The 16,324-nt window shown below is 38.5% G+C and overlaps 1 protein-coding gene across 1 annotated transcript in view; it reads left to right on the forward strand.

The window, feature by feature from the left end:
* Window positions 1–16,324, forward strand: part of USP53 (ubiquitin specific peptidase 53) — a 43,114-nt gene that overhangs the window by 15,662 nt on the left and 11,128 nt on the right. The window contains exons 7-13 of the mRNA XM_065405345.1: window positions 732–878; window positions 2,447–2,596; window positions 3,128–3,293; window positions 4,631–4,780; window positions 5,984–6,130; window positions 6,447–7,173; window positions 11,606–11,682. Coding sequence (XP_065261417.1) covers window positions 732–878; window positions 2,447–2,596; window positions 3,128–3,293; window positions 4,631–4,780; window positions 5,984–6,130; window positions 6,447–7,173; window positions 11,606–11,682 — 1,564 coding nt within the window. The remainder of the gene's footprint in view (window positions 1–731; window positions 879–2,446; window positions 2,597–3,127; window positions 3,294–4,630; window positions 4,781–5,983; window positions 6,131–6,446; window positions 7,174–11,605; window positions 11,683–16,324) is intronic.

A 16,324-nucleotide genomic window follows, 5' to 3' on the forward strand; every position in this document is an offset into this window, starting at 1 on the left:
CATCTACTCCTTGAGTGACAGTTTGTCAGCACTTACCTACACATGCAGCTATCATCTGTGTGTGAGGGTTTGCACATAAAGTTGTGGGCACACAAATGGCCATTGTGAAAATGAGGTACTTAAGTCCATGTTTTGTTAGTTGAAACTCTTCACTTACTAACAAACCACTTACTTGGTTGGATTTGATGAACCTGAATGATAAATGCTGACTAAATGCAGTTTTCTTTAGTCTGGTTTTTGGTAGTGATATGGCTTGATAAAAGACTGTTTTCCATCTAGTTCATCTCAAGTCTCTTCTTTCTTGCTTGTATCTGCCTTTCTTTCACTCTGTCTCTCTCTCATAATTGTCTGGCTTTGTGTCCTAGTACTGTTTGTTTCAGGGCCACAGAGCAATATTCCCGAAAAATACTAAACAGTGATCAAAGAGAAGAAAATAATAATAAAGTCTGTGTCCTCCATCTCGTAAGTTTGCCATAAGTGGCTGGGGGAATGAAGCTTAGCTGACTTTGAAGATGACATGATCAGGATGTGTGTCCAGTGTTTTATAACAGTATGAGATTACATACATATCTTCATGGTTTCTACTGACAATTTAGAGGTCATAAATTTAAATTTTGAGGCTAGGAAAGAAGTGTGGAACGTCTTTATTTTTACTCTGGTCATCCAATAACGTTCTCATTTTCCTAGTTGTTGGCTTGTTCAATCTTTTGTGTCTCACTTTTTTCTTCTAGAGTAACTGTGGTCAAAAAATAAAAATCCGTCGTGTTCTCATGAACTGCCCTGAGATTGTGACAATCGGTTTAGTCTGGGATTCGGAACATTCTGACCTGACCGAAGATGTCATGCGGAATCTGGCAACACAACTTTATCTTCCTGGGGTATCTGAATTAAAACTAATCTATCTTGTTTTTAAAATTTCAGTCCCAACTGCTGATGCATCATGCTCATGCCTTTCCTCATATCTTTTTTTTCTTCTTAAAATAAGTTTATATATACCGTATATATTCGATCATAAGCTGGTTCATTTATAAGCCGACCCCCCCCCCCCCCAAGATGGATGAGTAAAAATGGAAAATTTTTATAACCTGGTCATAAGCCGACCCTATAATTCAGGGGTCAGCAAACTTTGGCTCCTGGGCCATCAGGATAAGCCGCTGGTGGGCAGAGATGGTTTGTTTACCTTGAGCGTCCGCAGGCACGGAGGTAAACCTAAGTAAACAAAGTGTCCCGGCGTGCCAGCTGCTTACCCTGACGGGCCGGGACAGCAACTGGTGGGGAAATTTTTGTGTGTGTGTGTCTGTGTGTGTGTGGGGGGGGTGGGGGGGGGAGAGAGAGAGAAGCTGGGAGTCAGGGGAGTAACCCCTGTGACCACCACCCACATGACAACCCCTAGCCCGGTACTCCCACACTCTCCCCATCCCATCCCTTCCCACCTTATCTGGGGAGGGCCAGGGGAGGATGTCTCTGACCTGGTTGGAGCTGCTCCGGCAGGCCGGGCGGCAGGGCCGCAGCCTGTTCCGGCGGGCAGGGCTGCAGCCTGCCAGCCCCAGAGCTGCAGCTGCTTCGGAGGCTGGGGGGAAAGCAGTGTAGCCAGAAGTGGAGAGACTCTGGCCCCGCCTCTTCCCTTCTGTCTCTGCTGGCCGTGCTGCCTCTCCTTGCTCCCTCTGTTGCGGGGAGGGGCTGTGTCCGACCTCTCCCTCTCTATACCCGTTCATAAGCCGACCCCCTTCTCTGGTGCTCCCTTTTTTACTAAAAAAATTCAGCTTATGAACGAGTATATATGGTAACTAACTTTGGAATTACAATTAACATTTAAAAAAATAGATCAGGGAGTATATTTTGTGTGAACTATTATAATAATCTTCACGACACATCTGTGGGGTAAAGTGGTGGTAACCCCATTTTACGGTTGGGGAACTGAAGCATCGAGAGTAATGGCAAAATTGTCAAGTGTCTGCTAACTTGAGATGGCTAGGACCTGATTTTCAGACTTCATGGCATTTTATGTGTTCAAGGCACAGGTCTAATTGACATTGAGTACCCAGAACATGAACACAGAGTGAATGGCCACTTGTGAAAAGCTTGGTTTAAGTGACTCCAAAGTATCAGTTCTCCAGGGTGACATTCAACTGCCTTAACCATGAGACCATCCTTTCTTTTCCTGCAGTCCTCACCTCATTCACTGTATACTTTCAAACTTCTGCAATAAATGAAGCAAAAGTCCTACAAACATAAGTGTCCCTCATCACACAATGGATTAGTTCTCTGAGCATTAGTCATCTTGTACACAGAATGAGGCAGGGATACTTTAGAAATTACATGCTCATGTAACTCCTGTTATAATGCAGATAGACACACAAGGAGACATGCATGCAACCTGGACTTAATCTAACTTTACAACCTCAGACGTACTTTTTCTTTAATCTATACATAATCATTTTTGCAGCTGTTCTATAGGGTTACAGATGAACAGGCCAAGAACAGTGAACTTTTTCTTGTGGGGATGATTTGCTACACGAGTCGACATTACTGTGCCTTTGCCTTTCATACCAAGAGTTGCAAGTGGGTGCTGTTTGATGATGCTAATGTGAAAGAGGTAGGCTTTGCATTATTGATGCTAGATTTAATGACCTTTATTTTTTTTTAATGGTACATTGTGCCCCAAATATAATTTTTTCTGCATTAGAACATAACTTATTCTTTTGACACCAGACTTAAAACACAATCAAATTTCCTCATTTTCATGAAAAGTAGTCTGACAAGTCAGTTTTAAGTATTAAAAAAAAAAAAAAAAATGAATGCACAACTTCACTGTTCTTAAATGTGCAACAATTGGATAGATGTTAGTGTGATTTTTCTTAAAAATATAGGTTTAATAAGTAATCTGTTGATGGCTGTATTTGTAGTGTGTTGATGTTTAGTTTGCTAACTCGTATGCAAATGTTCGTTTTTCTGCTCTAACTTCCATAAATTTAAAATGAGTAGTACAGCTGCAGTTGTGCTGTGTTTTTAGGATCAGACATTCAATTCATGTAAAATGTCTTTTGGTTTATTAAGGTATGCTTATAATTGGATTTAAGTACTAGTTAGTTTTATATTTGCAAAAATATGAGCATTTTCTTATTAGGTTGGAACAAAATGGAAAGATGTGGTCTCCAAGTGCATTCGATGTCACTTTCAGCCATTGCTGCTATTTTATGCTAACCCAGATGGTACACCTGTATCGACAGAAGATGCCCCAAAGCATATAATTCACTGGTCTCATTACAAAGCAGCTGCAGGAGATGACTTGGGTAATAAAGTTTTGACTAATACCATTTTTTATAGAATATGACCACTATCTGGGGGTAATTGATTAGCTGTCCTGATCTTAAGTGCCTTTATCAATAATTATCTAAATGTCCTGATCGCATTTGGTGTGTGTATACTTAACATTAGAACTATCAAAAATAATGTTTTGTTTCAAATGTTAAAATGTGGATTGAGACAGTTAAAGGATTCCTAACTAGAAACATTCTTTAACTGTAAAAACACAAATGGCTAAAACACTAAAATTACACATTGGAAGAATATGGTAAATCTTACTTCTCTAATTTGGTACCGTCAACCTGCGGAACTCTTTGCCAGAGGATGTTGCGAAGGCCAAGATTGTATTAGGGTTCAAAAAAGAACCAGATAAGCTCATGGAGGATAGGTCTATCAATGGCTATTAGCCAGGATGGGCAGGGATGTAAAACCGTGCTCTGAAGTGTCCTTAGCCTCTGTTTGCCAGAAGCTGGGAATGGGCAACAGGGGATGGATCATTTCTGTTCATTCCCTCTGAAGCACCTGGCATTGGCCACTGTTGGAAGACAGGATACTCGGCTAGATGGACCATTGGTCTGACCCAGTATGGTTGTTTTAATGGTTTTATGTTGACCTAAGTGATCTCATTTAGCCAAGAAAGAGAGAACTTTGATTTTTCTATTGTGTGGTGTTTTGTTTGTGACTAAATAGTATAACTAATATTTAATTGTTAAATACTATTTAATATGTAGTCATGGCATGTTTTGTCTGCATGAGAGTAGATTGGTGATGGTATATATGTATTTTTTGGATACCCCCAAAATAGTATAAAACTGGAAAAATGTTTTGAGGAAAAACTGTGAGCAAGTGATGACGGTTCAGAACCTTGAAGCTTTGAGGTTGCAGGAAACATATTATTTAGGGATTCATTATGAAAGGGCAGTGTAGTCTCGGTGCCTGGTCAGAATCTAGCCCTTTGACTCTGCAATGTTTGGCTATTGTTTTCTAGTGGTCCTATCTGTGTTATAAAATTTGAAAGTGATGATGAAAGGAAAATTGGATTTGGCCTGTTCCCATTCACTTAGTGAACTGTTGCCTGATGGTGACCGTCTCAAGGAAGAAAATCAGAAGTGAATGCCATCACCGTATTTATATTGGCAAATTGCATAATATGTAACATATTACAAAAATCTTCTTGTATGCCACAAACTATTAAGTGAACTATTAAGTAAAACTTAAAGTAATCCAAAACTATACTTTCTAATTCTTGAAATTAAAAATAAATGTGAAGATGTAAATGAGCAAGAGTTTCATTTCTGAAGATTAATGATGTGTAATGTTATAGGATTTGAGAAGTCATCCGTTCCAAAGTCAGATCTCACAAAAGAGAATGGATTTGGAGAATGTGCTAGTCAGAAGAGCATTAAAAAATTTGAGACAGACAATTCAGCCTTCAGTAGAAGCCATATTCAAGCAAGTGGTGGTAGAGTGCCAGGTAAGTACCTTCTTAAATATGTAATTTCTTAACTTTTTTCACAGCAGTGTTATTTTGGATACATTTTCTTTAGCTGCAAAGCTTGTTCTGAAATAGTTCCATCATTGGTACTGAACTTTCAGTCCATCTACCATGAAGAATGATTAAATGACATGTGAAAAACTAATTTGAACTTAGTCACTATATGACTAAGTTCTCCACTGCCCTCAAGCCCCAATAAAAATCCACTATTGTAATATGTTGGGCTGTAGTTATTGACTGTAATTCTTTGCTTTTTAATTGATCTTTCCTTGTCCTATGTTTGGAAAGCATAAGTAGCAATAGTCACTTCCTTTTTATGGTAGGTTTCTACTATATTTGTTAAAACATCAGTCCATTTTTATGTATAAATCAGATTTTCAGGCACAGCTTGCCCTCCCTTCCATCCCCTCCCCCTCATTGGGTTGCCAATGTGGTTTACACCTTAGACCAGTAAGAGAGAAAGAATGAAGGACCTAGCCAAGAGAAACTGGTTCTGCTTAATTAAGAGATTTATTTATTTTCTCTGTTAATTACCCCCTCCTGTCTCCCAATGTCTAGATGTTAGCTAAAATTATTTTCTTCTTACAACTTGAAGCCAGACTTGATGGCTAAAGTACTTTTTTCTTTCACTGTAAGTTTTAAAAACGTTCAACTTGCTATTAACTCACTTGGGACCGATGGTGACCCAAAAATGAACACTGCTCACTGACTGGGAACATCAATTTAAATAAAACAGATTACAGATTCTTTACTTGAAACTCCACTATATTCTCAAAAACAAAGCCTTGCTTTTGATGAAGTAATTAGTATTAACTCTCTGCTTCGTTTTAGTAGGAGCCCTAAAGGTTAATTTTCATTCAGATCAAATAGTTTTAGATCCAGAGGGAAAAAATGTAGTATGTTCAAACCTTGCTTACATGAAGCACAGTCAGTGTACGTATTTTGTCAAATTTATAACTTTACATTTGTAAGGATCCCTTTAAGGTAAGTATTATATATTATTGTTAATTAACCTTAATGGATTTTGCTGTGTGCAGACTGTTTTGGATTTTTAAAATTTGAGGTAGATAGAAGGTGGTGGTGGTGTAGCCTTCACTAGAAAGTGAAGGTATAGTAAGTGTAATTGTACATGCTTTTTGCCATGGCTATTTAGATAAGATACAATAATGAATATTTTTGCAGTTAAGTTAGGGCACAGTGATCAGAAGGACAAATTAAAGGACATCTCCAAAGAGTGTGCCCAGAAGGCAGTTGATATGAGAAACTTTTCATCCTACCTAAGAAAAGATGCAGATAGAGGATCAAGAAGAGACTCTGGGAGACAAAGAGGTACATTTAAAAATCAAACTTTAGAAACAAATGGCTAAAATATCAATTTGTCTAGATTAAAAATGTTATGTGCTAAATTTGCTACTTTAGATAAAGAAAAAAAATCCCAAGATTAAAGTCTCCACTTTGACAGACATTTTTAAAATTTGTGCCATTTGAGTCTTTTTGTTTTTTCCTTTAAATTGTTATGGCATAGCAGGAATAACTAGCTGTCTTACGCACAACAATGTCAGGGAAGATTTTTATTAAAAGTATGTACTTGAAGGAGAACTTCAATAGAGCTTCTTTTTTGTTTTCTTTTCTTTCATTTTACAAGATCTAATAGGGGAAGACCGCTCTCATTTTAAGTCAGGATCACCTCCTGCTAGAAATGGATTTAGACACTACACTGATCAGCGCCTATATGGTAGCCAGGGAAGAGGACCTTACAAACATGAAAGAGTACCAAACCAAACCAGGCCTGCTGCACAGGTCTTAGGGTCAAATAAAAGAGAAGTTTTTCCTGCTGGGGAAAAAATGATGAGCAGGGTTAGGGCTGACAGTGCCACTGGCTATGATACAGACAGCAGCCAAGACTCTAGGGACAAAGGAAGTATCAGCAGAAGCAGAAACAGAGGTTGGAAGCCTATGCGAGAGACACTAAATGTGGACAGCATTTTCAATGAGACTGAGAAGAAGCAGCATAGCCCACAACATAAGGCAAATCCAAGCAGTAAACCTAAACATGAAAAGGAGCAGAGCTTTAACAATTGGCCAAAAGAGAACCAAACCCAGAAAGGGTTAATGACTATTTATGAAGATGAAACAAAACAGGAGACAGGAAGTCGGAGTTCCTTGGATTCAGAAGGAAAAGGAAATACTGAGAAAATTAAAGGATTTACAGAGAGAAAAGTCCATGCTGACAGTTGGCAGATGCAAAGGACTGAGTCTGGGTACGAAAGTAGTGATCATATCAGCAATGAATCTGCCAATCTGGATTCGCCTATTGTTGAAGGAACTAGCCCACTGGACATCAAGGGTATTAAAGAAACTGTTTCCTGCAGGTAATGCTAACAAATACTCTAAATAAGAGTCTTAATGAAGTGCAAATTGTTTTAGTGCCATGTGTTGTCTTCTGGATTGTGGGTAAAGTTAACTGTCTGAAACATTCCATCTTTTATTGTAGGCAACAGTTGTAGAAAACTAGGAAAGGTTGAAATTGGGTCATAGAGAGTGGGAGGGGTTGTGTAGGAAACAAATGCAAAGTCAAATAAACTATTAGACTAATTATGAATTCTGTATAATCACCGTGGCCCAACACTTTCACCATTCAAAACTCTCATTAACGCTTATGAGACTTGTACATGTAAGGGCTGCAGAATTGGTCCCTTAGTGAGTAGAATTTATGGGAAGGCTGATGGACAAATCCTGTGAGAATGGTGTGAAAGCAATGTTGCATGTAATCTAGAATGAAACATTTAATTTATATAGAATTTTAGATGTACATCTTGAAGTTCAGTGGGTAAAGTGCGCCAAATCTGTGCCTCAAAGAGCTTATAACGTAAATGCACACGTTGGTACAATTAACACACCAGTTTAACAAATCCTAAGCATTATTAAACTTTTTGCAAACTGTAATATACAGAAACAATGAACATAAGATAATATAAACCTTCAACAGCTTGTTTTCATGGCTCTCTAACACTGAAGACCTTAAGCAGTGTGTTTTACCTGCTGGGAATCTAAATTTTCTCTTCCTTTGAACCATGTTTTTTTTTTTTTTTTTTTTTTAAAAAGCTAATATATTGCACCAAGCTCTGCCACTTAAAATGGTCCTTGCCTTCCAAGCCAATGAATATTTTTGGTAGTAGAAATACTGCAGATAAATAACTGAATTTCAGTGACAAGTTGCTTATACCATATTTTTTATATGTACTTTTCTAAGGCTGTGTCTACACTGCACACCTTTCAGTGGCACAGCTGTGCTGCTACAGCAGTGCCCCTGTAAGATACACTGTATAGCCACTCTTCGTTGGCAGGAGAGAGCTCTCCTGCTGACAAAATAAAACCACCCCCAACCAGGGGCAGTAGCTTTGTCAGTGAGAAAGAGTCTCCCGCTGACAAAGCACTGCCCACAACGGCGCTTTTTATTGGTAAAACTTTTGTCAGTCAGAGATGTTTTTTCACACTCCTGACTGACAAAACTTTTACTGACGGAAATGCAGTGAAGATGGAGCCTAAATCATTAAACTGCTTTTCACTAGTCCATTATCAGTGATTTCTTGTTTAACACAACTCCTTCTGAGGTGTATTGTACGTCTGTAAGCTTGTGTTCGTTCATCCCATTTTGCCACTCCCAGTGATGCAGACTTTCCAGACCCGTCATTTTAACAAGCTATCAAAGGGAATTTCTTGAGACTGCTTTCAGGATGTAGAGGGAGAAAAAACTTGAAAGATACACAATGTATGTGTATTCCAGTAGGCTCTTAGGGTACATCTACACAGCAGTTAAACAGCTGCAGTTGGCCCCCAGGTCAACTGACTCTGGCTTGCGAGGCTCAGTCTGTGGGGCTGTAAAATTCCTGTGTAGACGTTCAGGCCTGATCTCTGGCACCCTCCTCCCTCACGGGATCCCAGAGATCAAGCTCCAGCCTGACCCCAATACCTATACAGCAATTTTTACCCCCGCAGCCCAAGCCCTGCAAGCCAGAGTCAGCTGACTGAGGCCAGACACAGCTGTGCCATGAGTCTTTTATTTCAGTGTTAGATGTACCCTTCATTTTTTTCCTCACTTCCCTCAAATACTATTCCTTGTTTTCTTCTCCTGCCAAGTTATCTCTCCTATACTTTTAGTGATGTGTACCTCTTTTTCCCTGCCTTCTCAAGACAAGAAAGGTAGAGAGTAGTCATGGTTCCTACCAAAGGTATTAGGAAGAGAGCTTAGGGACTCAATCCCCTTGCCGTACCAAATCTGTTGACTTTTCCTTTCAAGCCTAGGGTGACCAGATGTCCCGATTTTATAGGGACAGTCCCGATTTTTGGGTCTTTTTCTTATATGGGCTCCTATTACCCCTAGCCCCCGTCCTGATTTTTCACACTTGCTGTCTGGTCACCCTATTCAAGCCTGCTGTTATAACTTCCTAGCTGAATTTTGTGATAGACTTTTTTTAAAAGCTTCACAACTAGGTACAAATGAATGGGCCTATGTGACAATCACAACTCATTGAGGGAAGATCTCAGTTTTAATATTGATACAAACAAGATGTTAATGAGTAAATGCATGTCTAGACTAGGAAAATAGGTTGTGTTAAAATGTGTTATGCCTAGTGTAAACAGGTCTTATGCTTTTAAAAAATATTTTAGCTGGTCGTGGTCAGCACAAGGCTCTGCCGTGTTTTAACCCCCAAACATTTTAGGGTTTAAACTTGTAACACTTTGATGTATTTTCAGTTGTTTGCATCTAGTTGGATGTGATGGTGTAAATATCTGTCAAAATATAACTGTTTTGAATGAAAAATCCTAAAATCCATTTCTCCTGGGTTAAGAGTGACAAAAATTAAGCCATAATTATTTTAATGGTTTTTCTGGAATAGTTTTCTATAAAAGTGACATGGAACATTCACTTGGGCCCATATTTCATTCAAGGAAAATGACGTGCAATATTTTCCCAGATTATGGTCCCATTAATTCAGGGTTTCTCAAACAGGGGTCACTGCTTGTGTAGGTAAAGCCCCTGGCGGGCCAGGCCGGTTTGTTTACCTGCCCCGTCCACAGGTCCGTCCGATCGTGGCTCCCACTGGCCGCGGATCACTGCTCCAGATCAATGGGAGCTGCTGGAAGCGACGCGGGCCGAGGGACTTACTGGCCGCTGCTTTCCCTACACAAGTGGCGACCCCGTTTGAGAAACCCTGCATTAATTGTTCACTCCACACAATCAACCTCCACCTTCCCCAAAAGGTAAACAGAGGGGTCTTATAGCATGACCTGAAAATTTCCATATTCTGAAATAAGGAATGAAGCAAATTCCAAAGCCAAATACCCTGGTTGAAAATCTCTGCCAGAAGTAGTAGTTTGAGGATGAGTTTAACCAAAGTTTTTGTGTGACAACTGTTATGGTAAATCTATCCATTGTTTACCACAGCATAAGCACAGATCTAATAATGTAAATCTGAAAAGCGCATAATAAAACAGCCCATTGCCCAACATTCTTCTCTTCACTGAGATCTCTCTTCAAAACAGACTTTTTCTTTAAAGATTTCCAAAGAAGAACATTACAATAGGTGGTAATATTATTTAAACAAAAATTAAGCAAACTTTCAGTTTAATTGCTTTGAGGTTTGATGTTATTTGGTCCACAGATTCTGTCTGATCCATTATTTTCCCTTATATTGGTTAAAAGTCCTTTGGGGCAGAGCTGTTTTTTCCTTCTATAGGTGGTACAGCGCTGAAAAGAGTTTTAGATGATCAGTCTGAGCAATTGACAAACGTGGGGGAGAGGGAGGAAGAGTAACTCTTCTACTCTTTGTAGCTGGATGTTCACATACTTCTACAAGATACATCTTTGAAGCTGAATCAGTAGTATGTATTATTATTGAATCTTTCAGGATGCTCAAATCAAAATGAAGTGCTATTTTCCCATTAAGGCTTATACAGGGGCAGGGGATGGGAATGTAATTCTGGCTCTGTAACACCACATTTGATTATATTTGACCAATTTGCCTGTTTCGGACAATCTAACTTTGACATGATAATGTTTTTCTGCCTTGAAGCTATTAAACTTAAGTTTTTAGTGCATAAGGAAGGTTCTAACTGCACGGTAAAATTAAACTTTGAAGAAAATGGCAACAACATAAAATTTTGTGTGTCTGTGTGCTTGTCTATGTATGTTTGTATATAATATTTAAAAAAAAATTTCCGGAGAGGAGGAATTGAAAAGTTAAATATTTAAGAGCACATTTTTTGCATGTGCCCATTTGGAAATATTTGGAGTTGAGAGCTTATCCTTTCTTTAAAAAGTGTGCTTTTTCTCACTCTGGTAACCTGAGAGGAAGATTTTTTTAAAGGCAAAATGGGAGTTGGGCACCTAACTCCCATTTATGCTTTAGAATATTTATCATTTAAGGGGAAATTTTCAAAACTATATCCTGCTTTCTCCCTGGCCTTGATTAAGGACAAATTTTAAGCAATTTTCCCCCCCAAATAATGTAAGTTGTCAATCACCTTTCACATCTAGCACATCATTTTTCAATCACTGATAACTTTGAGAACCAACTATATATATTCTGTTCACCTGTAGAGTATATGGCTTAAACAGAAAGACTTGTAAATTTTGTAAGGAGAGAGAGGATTAGGTCCTAAATTAGTGTTTGTAAAGCCAAATGAATGTGTTATACTATAAAACATTTAATTCTTTGTGTGTACACTTACATATACGGGCAACTGTAATCATGCACTAATATTTAAATTTTAAACTACAAGGTCTGTTTTATTTTTCAGTGACCAGAATCTGTCGATCAAATATGCTGAAAGTGTGTTGCAGTCTACCTCCCAGCAGAACAGAAACTATTTTGATGGTGAGAATTTTAACTTGCATATCTACTATAAAGTTTTCTAAAGAATCTCTAGATGTGCTGTTGTCCAAAATTGCCATTTTAACAATTACTAAATTTTAATACTGTGTAAAAAGTTGAAAGGTTCCAGATAGACTTTGCATAGTTACTGGTAGTTCAAATTTTGCAGAGTTGACAACCCAGTAAAAGTGAACTTCTCCTTCTCTTACTATGCCAACCGTTGCTGCTTAGTACTAGATTACCAAGTCTTAGATTTGCATTGGCAAAATGGGCAAGTGCACATGTGAAGTTAATTTGTATTTGGGTGAATCTGAACAGAATCTATATAGTACTGGGAATAGGTCCCACTGGGCCACCATTTTCCCATGGAGAGATGCCTTGCTTCCATTCTGTACATATCCTATGTGTTTATAGCCTTCCCCTGTCTTCCTGGTGGCAAGCTGGCTCTCTTTTCTCCACAATGAATACCAATATTTTGACTCATTCTTCAAATACTGTTCACCATTACTCAGTGTTCTGACTAATCTTAATAATTTGAGTTCTTCACATCACAACTTGGTAACCCTGGCTAAACTGATGCTGTTTGGTATTTCGGTAACCATGTTACATGTTCTAGGAACACGTATAATTTTTAATAAATTTGTATGAGAGAGCTCCTTTATTAGGCAGCCTCATTTGTTAAGAAACCGCACCAAGTGATTTTAAAAACAACCAACCAACCGCTCAAGTATGTTGGAACAGTAGTTTTTGCTGCAACAGAGAAAAGCTTGGGAGACCCTATCATCCCAATCTGGTCATGAGGCTCATCACGTACCCACGTATTAGAAGATCTTCTCTGTTAATTAACTGGTATTTGTTGAACCCTTGAATTATCACTTAAATAATGTTTCATTGTAAAGCTGAGTTGACTGTTACATAATTCAGATTGCAGTGCACTAGTGCAATTTTTTGGTTACCCATGCCTTTCAGCATGCTGGATTAGACTGCATTTGTTTCTACAGTTTACTTAGCTCTCATACAGTGCTTTCCATTGGTAGATCTCCAAGCACTTTATAGATGGGGAAACTGAGGTACGGAGAGTGGAAGTGACTTGCAGAAGGTCACCCTGCAGACCAGTGGCAGAGCTGGAAATAGATCCCAGGTCTCCTGAGTCTCAGTCCAGTGCTCTAGTCACTAGGTCACACAAACAACTTATCCTTCCTTGTGTATGCTATACATAGGCATGACAGAATTCAATTTTTTTTAAATTTTGAGCTTTTCACTTTTTATACATATAAATATTCATAGTTGTGGGAAATCATGTGGTGGGAGGGAGACAGTGTGGAGGTTGAACAGTAATTATCCAATGAGATAAAGCTTCATAGCTGTTAAAACAAATTGTCAACATCACGTGTCAAAATATTCAAACTTTAATAAGTTCTCAAGCAACATCTTTCTCTATCTGTAAATTTCAGTTATTATTGATGGAAATATTTGTGTGTGGGGGAGGGGGTGGTATGCTTCCTGGGGTTACCCAGGGTTGTGAGGAACCTTGCTGCTACTGCCCGCCCTTAGCAAGAAGACGCCTTGTCTGTGCCTGCTGTGGATCAGTTTCCCAGCGCTGCCATCCTCTGGCAATACAAGAACTGCCTTCCAGGCCTTGGTCTTTCTTTACAGGTTAATGATAGGCACAGTCCAACCCCCAAGTCCTCCAAGTGTCTGCCTGGAGTGCCCAGCCCCTGATCCACTGGACACTCACAGAATTCCCAGATCGAAAGGAACAGTACATCACAGCTTACCAGTTATACCATAGACGACAGCTTCACTTAACACACAGCACTTAGGTTTGTTTGTAGAGAAAGCAAGAGCAGAGTCAAATGATAGCATGCAGAAATATTAAAAGCCAAGGGCTAGATATAAAATAAAATCATAATATGCATAGTAGAGGCTAAACTTAACTAAAAAGATATTGTCATAAGACAGAGCAAAAGCTCACCTAAAATCTTTCCACAGTATTACAGCCATTGTCGTGCTTTCTCAGTGGAAAGATGCAGAAGCTTTTTTTTTTTCTGTCCCTAAAGTTATAGTTCATTGTCTGCACTTGCAGACAGGATAACCTTCATTGCATGTACTTTTTTCTCCTCTGGAAACTTTGCAATCACTTGATTAGCATTCTGCTTGGACTGTAAATGGGTTGTCCACTGTGAACCTTACATTACTCAATTTATGTGTAGAGAGATGGATAAACGTAAACCCGTCTCTCACCTTTACTGGTGACCAGCCCCAAATCAGAGAACCTAAGAACATAATTTTCAGTATAATATATGCATAACTCCTTACATACTATCCATGTATGCATTTCATAATCATTGAGGACTCTTATGACACTAGCTTTCATTAGAAACTTTACATGATATACTTTGGTGAACTAGTAAAGTAAATACCAGAGCCAGGGGATCCCTGTAGCCCTTATGCACTCCTGTGCTCCCTGCCAGTTGGCACCATGAGGTCCCTGGGTCACAAAGGTGAAATCAACATTTACTGATAAAAATCTAGTCCTTCCAAGCCTAGCCTATATACCCTTTTTAGAAATAGTCCCAGAGTTCCATCTCCTTTGTCTTCCTTTCAAAACTTTCTCTAACACTGGTTAAATTGAAATCTCCATTTTTACTGCTTACCAACAATTGACAGCCATTATAAATGTCTTTCTATTATGAGGATGAGAATGTATAACTTTTTTTGTTAAATCTTTTTAAATTCCTTGGGTTCTATTCAGGAAATTTTTCTCTAGAACTATAGGTCTTCTGCTGGGTACAGGGCCGGCTCTAGTTTTTTTGCTGCCCCAAGCAAAAAAAAAAAAAAAAATCTCCAAGAGCGCAACTGCCGAAGCGCAAAAAAACAAAACAACAACCACTGAGAGCGCAACTGCTGAAGCAAAAAAATCCAACAACCCGGAATGCTGCCCCAACCACCCAGAATGTCGCCCCTGGAACTGTGCTTGGTTTGCTGGTGCCTAGAGCTAGCCCTGGCTGGGTATAAAATCAGTACTAAGTCCGATCTTAAATAGCTGTACACGTCACTCAGAAGCTTTTCGTTTTCATCAGATACATAGCAATATTAGGAGGAAATACTTACAATAAGGAAATCAACTTCCTTTACATATTAAAATGTCTGGATTTTCATAAAGGTGGTAAGTGCCTCAGCATATAAATATTACAGGAAATAGTATGAGGTCAGCCAAAATCACAACCTAATGTCCATGAAACAATTACATTTTCTGTACTTGTACAAAGCAGTCTGTCAGCTGGTGGCAATGAACATTAAGCCACTTGCTAAGGAGACACTTGATTTTATAATTACCTAGCTGCTTTTTTAATCTTCTGTTCGATTCGTGTGGTTTCTGTTTTTTTAACCTTAAACCAAATCTACAGTATCTTTTCTCTGCCATTATTCTAATTCTTTATTGGATATACATGACTTCTTTTTCAATCTGGTTTCCTTGTCACATGATGTGACTAATTTAAATTGCCAGGTATTGTGTGGATTATCTAGAATATATTTGCCCTTAACATTTATGCTACAACAAAAATTTGTTGTATTGTCTTTGTGTATCAGTGGGAGAATGGACACTGGTGTTCACTGGCAGTAGGAATAAGTTAGTGACAATGTATCAAAGGATACCTCAGTACCTAATGCAAATTAGATGTAACCAAACAATATTTGAAATTTTCAGTTGCTGAGGTATTGTTCAGAGGTTACTGAATAAACTGTGTTCAAATACTACATTTAAAAATATTTGTATGGCAAATATTTCCTCAAAAATGCATCAGATCAGCATCATTTGAAAGCTTTGTATATAGAATCCTAAATATTCCACTTCAGTAAAACTATTCAGAATCTATATACTCTTCCAGATCAAAATGGGTATTTGCAAGTTGCAACAAATTTGTTCCTTTTTAAAGCAAGTGTAATTAGTGTAAATTGTAAGTAATGGGTATAGTGCATTCTAACAGTTCAATTGGGGGAGTAATGTTGGGATAAAGGGCAGTTAAAGGAACAGATCAGGTTAGCATATGCTCAGATACATAGGTGTAACCACAAACCAGATTGGAGGCAGAGGGAAATAGAGATGCCTTTAAAAAGACAAAGAAACTTGTGAATTTTAAATTTGCATTGGGCCAAAGATTCTATTTTGAGTCCTTTAAAATATACAAAAAGATGTCTGTCTGGCACTTCATGTGCCTTTGAATTATGTTAAGAAAATAAGTAGTCAAACTAAACCAATCAAGGTCCCCCACTAGCTATTGTATTAACCTCTTGGAGATAGGGTGTACAAGAAATAGTACTTTAGAAAGTTACACATACCCTGAACAGAAAAACGGAACTCAATCTAGTTCAGATTCCAGCTCTCACTGGCTACTTATTTGATTTGGGGCAAATGAGGTTTTGTCTTGTTTCCCCTCCCCCTATCTTTATCATGGAATTAACTTTGTAATTGATAGCAGAATTAAACCAGATAGACAAGTGCTGAGTACTTTTGAAAATCCTACCCTGAACTCAGAAAGCGGTTTACTCTGATCAGTTTTGATACAGCACTTGCATAGCAATTCATATTCTTTATTAGTGAATTTAGTGTTCATGAAAGCTGCCAGCTTGACTGCCCAAG

This window comes from Emys orbicularis, chromosome 5 (assembly GCF_028017835.1).
Source record: "Emys orbicularis isolate rEmyOrb1 chromosome 5, rEmyOrb1.hap1, whole genome shotgun sequence".
In the NCBI taxonomy this organism is placed as follows: Eukaryota; Metazoa; Chordata; order Testudines; family Emydidae; genus Emys; species Emys orbicularis.